The sequence below is a fragment of the Rutidosis leptorrhynchoides genome, chromosome 6, assembly GCF_046630445.1.
Source record: "Rutidosis leptorrhynchoides isolate AG116_Rl617_1_P2 chromosome 6, CSIRO_AGI_Rlap_v1, whole genome shotgun sequence".
Taxonomy (NCBI): domain Eukaryota; kingdom Viridiplantae; phylum Streptophyta; class Magnoliopsida; order Asterales; family Asteraceae; genus Rutidosis; species Rutidosis leptorrhynchoides.
The window spans coordinates 179317919-179322244 of NC_092338.1; the positions used below are offsets into that span (position 1 = coordinate 179317919).

Below are 4326 nucleotides of genomic sequence, written 5' to 3' on the forward strand. Positions count from 1 at the left end.
GATAGTGTTGAGCAAATGGCGAATTATCTAAGTTGTCGAATTGGTGAATTTCCATTCTCTTATCTTGGGTTACCGTTGGGAAGATCGATGAAAAAACGAACCGATTGGGAACCTTTTATAGATAAGTTCCGAACTAGGTTATCGGATTGGAAAGCAAGAACAATCTCGTTCGGTGGTCGTCTTACTTTAATCAAATCGGTGCTTCGTAGTCTACCGCTTTACGCCTTCTCCCTATTCCGTGCCCCATCGTGTGTCATCAACTTACTCGAAGGTTTGCGTCATAAATTTTTTTGGGGCGGGTCGGGTGACAACTCAAATATATCATGGGTAAAATGGGACAAAATTTTAAATTCTTATAAGGGTGGGGGGTTAAATATTGGGACCTTAAAATCAAAAAACCTTGCACTACTTGGCCAATGGTGGTGGAGATTCCGGATTGAAAAGAATGCTTTTTGGGTTCAAATCATAAAAAGTATTTATGGTCGGGACGGGGGGTTGGGTGAATCTCCTTCATCGTCTAATAACTCGCGTTCGGTTTGGGGTGGTATTATAAAAGCTGGTTTCAACATTAATGGCTTGAATATTCCATTTACTGACTCTTTCTTGAAAGTGTTTGGCTCGGGTGACGATTTTTTGTTTTGGAAGGACCGATGGTTTGAAGATCACATTTTGATGGCCACTTTTCCCAGACTATTTCACCTTGAAACATATCACAACGCTTCTGTTAAGGACCGACTGTTTCAATCAGGAGATACTCGGTCGTGTTTATGGGCTTAGGTTCGTGAGCCTTGTGGTCGAACTAAGTCAGAACTTGAGGAGTTGGAAAAACTATTAGAGGGTTTCAAGTTTCATGAAGGCAATATCGATACATGGAAGTGGAACCTTCAGAGTAATGGTATGTTTTCCCCCAAACTCCTTTCTTCCATTATCAATCAAAAGCTGCTTGATGAAGGTGGTAATTCGCAAGAAGGAACATTACTCAATCATTTGATCCCGAAAAAAGTAGAGATCTTTATATGGCGTTTAAGACAAAAGCGAATTCCGGTTAAAGTTGAGTTAGATAAGCGGGGTGTTGATCTTGATTCAATCGTTATGTGATGGTGACCTAGAGTCGGTTGATCATGTTTTTCTACATTGTCCGATTGCAAAGGATGTGTGGAAGCGCTTACTAGTCTGGTGGAATCTAAGTAACTACAGTTTTCAAAGCATTGAAGACATTTGTCGATCGAATGATAGCTCGGGTCTCTATTCTTCTCTTTGGCAAGGTGTAAAATGGGTGGGTTGTTATTTTATTTGGCAAAATAGAAACAAACACATCTTCAAAGGCAAAGGAAGTAATGGCCCTAACATCATCAATGAAATTCAAACAAAATCTTTTGAGTGGATATCGAAACGCGCAAGAAAATCATATGTTGATTGGCACCGTTGGCTTTTAAATCCAAGAGAAATAGGCGATCATGGTTAACCGTTGTCAGTTGTCATAGTAGTCTTGGTAGCATATAGTTTCTTTTTATTATTATTATTTTTTTTTTTTGCTTCGGTCTATTCTCTTTTTGAAAGGCATGTTCTCAAATGCCTCTGTAACCTTCTTTTCTTTAATTTAATGAAATCCTTCTGCCCTTCAAAAAAAAAAAAAACAAAATTTATTCATTTAGTATATTTACAATTACAATTAATACGGAGAATCAAATACGGATATAATACGGATATACAATGTAATTAGATTGAGTAATGGGTTTGACTAAACCATAACATAAATTGAAGTTTTACTATATAAATAAAAATTTATACTGTAAATCATACGGAGTAATATATTTGTTTATAGATACAATGTTGAAGTTTTCCATAGGTGGTTGAGCTATCCTCTCCAATGGGCAGCCATTTAATGAAATAAACCATCCATCATCTGCCCACCCTATCTACCTATAATCTTCTACATACACTTTCCCAAAACCATTCCCTTTTATAAGTCTCATTCCAATTCCTATTCCCAAACACAATTCTTATTCTTGTTTCTCTCAATCATTTCACACAAACCCTAATATATACATAATTCTTGTACAACATTTATCATATATCTTCACAAAACTACGTACACACATATATTCAAACCAACTTTTTTATTTTTATTACATTTGAGTCATGGATCGTAATAGTACAGTAGACATGGATAAAGAGAGGTTAACAGCTGAGTTAGCCATTAAAGACTCAACTAATTCCGTTGTGATCAAAATTCGTCGAAAGCTACCCGATTTCTTACAATCCGTTAAACTAAAATACGTTAAGCTCGGTTACGGTTATTCTTGTAACACGGCCACTCTTCTTATGCTCGTTATCATTTGTCCGTTATTTATAGCCACTTTAGTTCAACTCACCGGGTTAAAATTCGATAGTTTCATCCTACTTTTCACAAATTTAGACACGGCCACCAGTGGTGGCATTGTCTTACTTTTTTTGACAGGGGTTTACTGGGCCAAAAGGCCTGCCCCTGTCTACTTGGTAGACTTTTCTTGTTACAAACCCGAAGAAGACCGAAAAATGTCAAATGAAGGGTTCACTAAAATGTCCGAAGAATCCGGGTTTTTTGAACCGGAAACATTACATTTCCAAAAACGGATCGCGTCACGATCCGGTGTTGGAGATGAAGCGTATCTCCCAGAAGGAATAACGGCTCGGCCGCCCCAACTTAACATGAAACAAGCTCGGTCTGAAGCCGAGCTTGTCATGTTTGGTGCGCTCGACTCGTTATTTGCTAAAACAAAAATTCGTCCACAAGAAGTCAGCATCTTAATCGTTAATTGTAGTTTATTTAACCCTACACCTTCACTCTCTTCAATGATCGTTAACCATTACAAACTTCGACCCGATATCATGAGCTTTAACCTCGGTGGTATGGGCTGTAGTGCGGGCCTTATTTCAATCGATTTAGCAAAGAATCTATTAAGAGCAAACCCCAGTTCATACGCTGTCGTTTTGAGTATGGAAAATATCACCTTAAATTGGTATCCAGGCAATGAAAAATCAATGCTTTTATGTAACTGTATTTTTCGTATGGGTGGAGCTGCAATGTTGTTGTCGAACAAATCAAGAGACAGAAAAAGGTCGAAATACGAGCTAGTACACACTGTCCGTACACATAAAGGAGCGGATGATAAATGTTACAATTGTGTTTATCAACGAGAAGACGATAAAGGCATCGTTGGAGTTTCGCTAGCTCGAGAACTTATGGCAGTTGCTGGTGACGCTTTGAAGACAAATATAACAACTTTGGGACCTTTAGTGTTACCTTTTTCGGAACAATTGATGTTTTTTTTAACACTTGTGAAGCGAAAAGTGTTTAAAATGAAAGTGAAGCCATATATTCCTGATTTTAAACTCGCGTTTGAGCATTTTTGTATTCACGCGGGTGGACGTGCCGTGTTGGATGAAATGGAAAAGAATTTGAATTTAACTGAAAGACATATAGAGCCGAGTAGGATGACGTTACATCGATTTGGGAATACGTCTAGTAGTTCGTTGTGGTATGAATTATCGTATGCGGAAGCTAAAGGTCGTGTTATGAAAGGGGACCGTGTTTGGCAGATTGCATTTGGGTCGGGTTTTAAATGTAACAGTGCGGTTTGGAGAGCGTTGAAGGCAATACCTGCAGGGTGTAAAGAGAACCCATGGGCTGACTCGATTCATCGGTACCCGGTTAAGGTTCCAGTTTAGGGCCAAATTAAAAAGGTTCAAGTGGCCCTATTCAGGATATATATACTACGGAGTTTGGTATTATTATCATTATCACTATTGTTAATTGTTAATTGTAATTGTAATTGTAATTGGAATTGGAATGGTATTGTTATTGTTATAAGATTATATATTGTTACAAATGTTAGATGTTTGTATATTTGATGGTGGAAAAATGAAATCACTAAGAGTGATTTTTGAACAAATTTCTTTTATCCATCTGAATATTACTTTAAAGTTTACAAATGTATTTTGATATTTGTGTAATTTATTTTATTAAACTCTTGAATATTACTGTTACTGGGTTATAGGAAATAGCACGTATTCTTTTGTTTTCCGGTTTAACAAAGCTTCCTTTTTAAGTTTTGTCTGTATTTAATTATTAATTATTATTAATAACAAAATAACCATTAGTAATAAAAATAAGAATAAGAAAATAAGTAACAAGAAATATAATTCTTGGATTTGGGATATTGAAAATGATGGTGCTTTATAAAGTTTGTTCAACGCTTGAGTTTATAGACAATGCGATGCTTCCTCAGTTTGTGATTAAATTTTGTTTGTTTGAAACTCTTCCACGAAAACTTAACATTTTTG

General features: G+C 36.6%; 1 protein-coding gene across 1 annotated transcript; it reads left to right on the forward strand.

Moving 5' to 3' along the window:
• The first annotated feature begins 2110 nt into the window (after window positions 1-2110).
• Window positions 2111-3734, forward strand: LOC139851664 (3-ketoacyl-CoA synthase 1-like). Its single transcript, XM_071840761.1, has one exon. The coding sequence runs from the start codon at window positions 2143-2145 to the stop codon at window positions 3709-3711; it is 1569 nt and encodes a 522-aa protein (XP_071696862.1). The 5' UTR covers window positions 2111-2142; the 3' UTR covers window positions 3712-3734.
• Window positions 3735-4326: the final 592 nt, after the last annotated feature.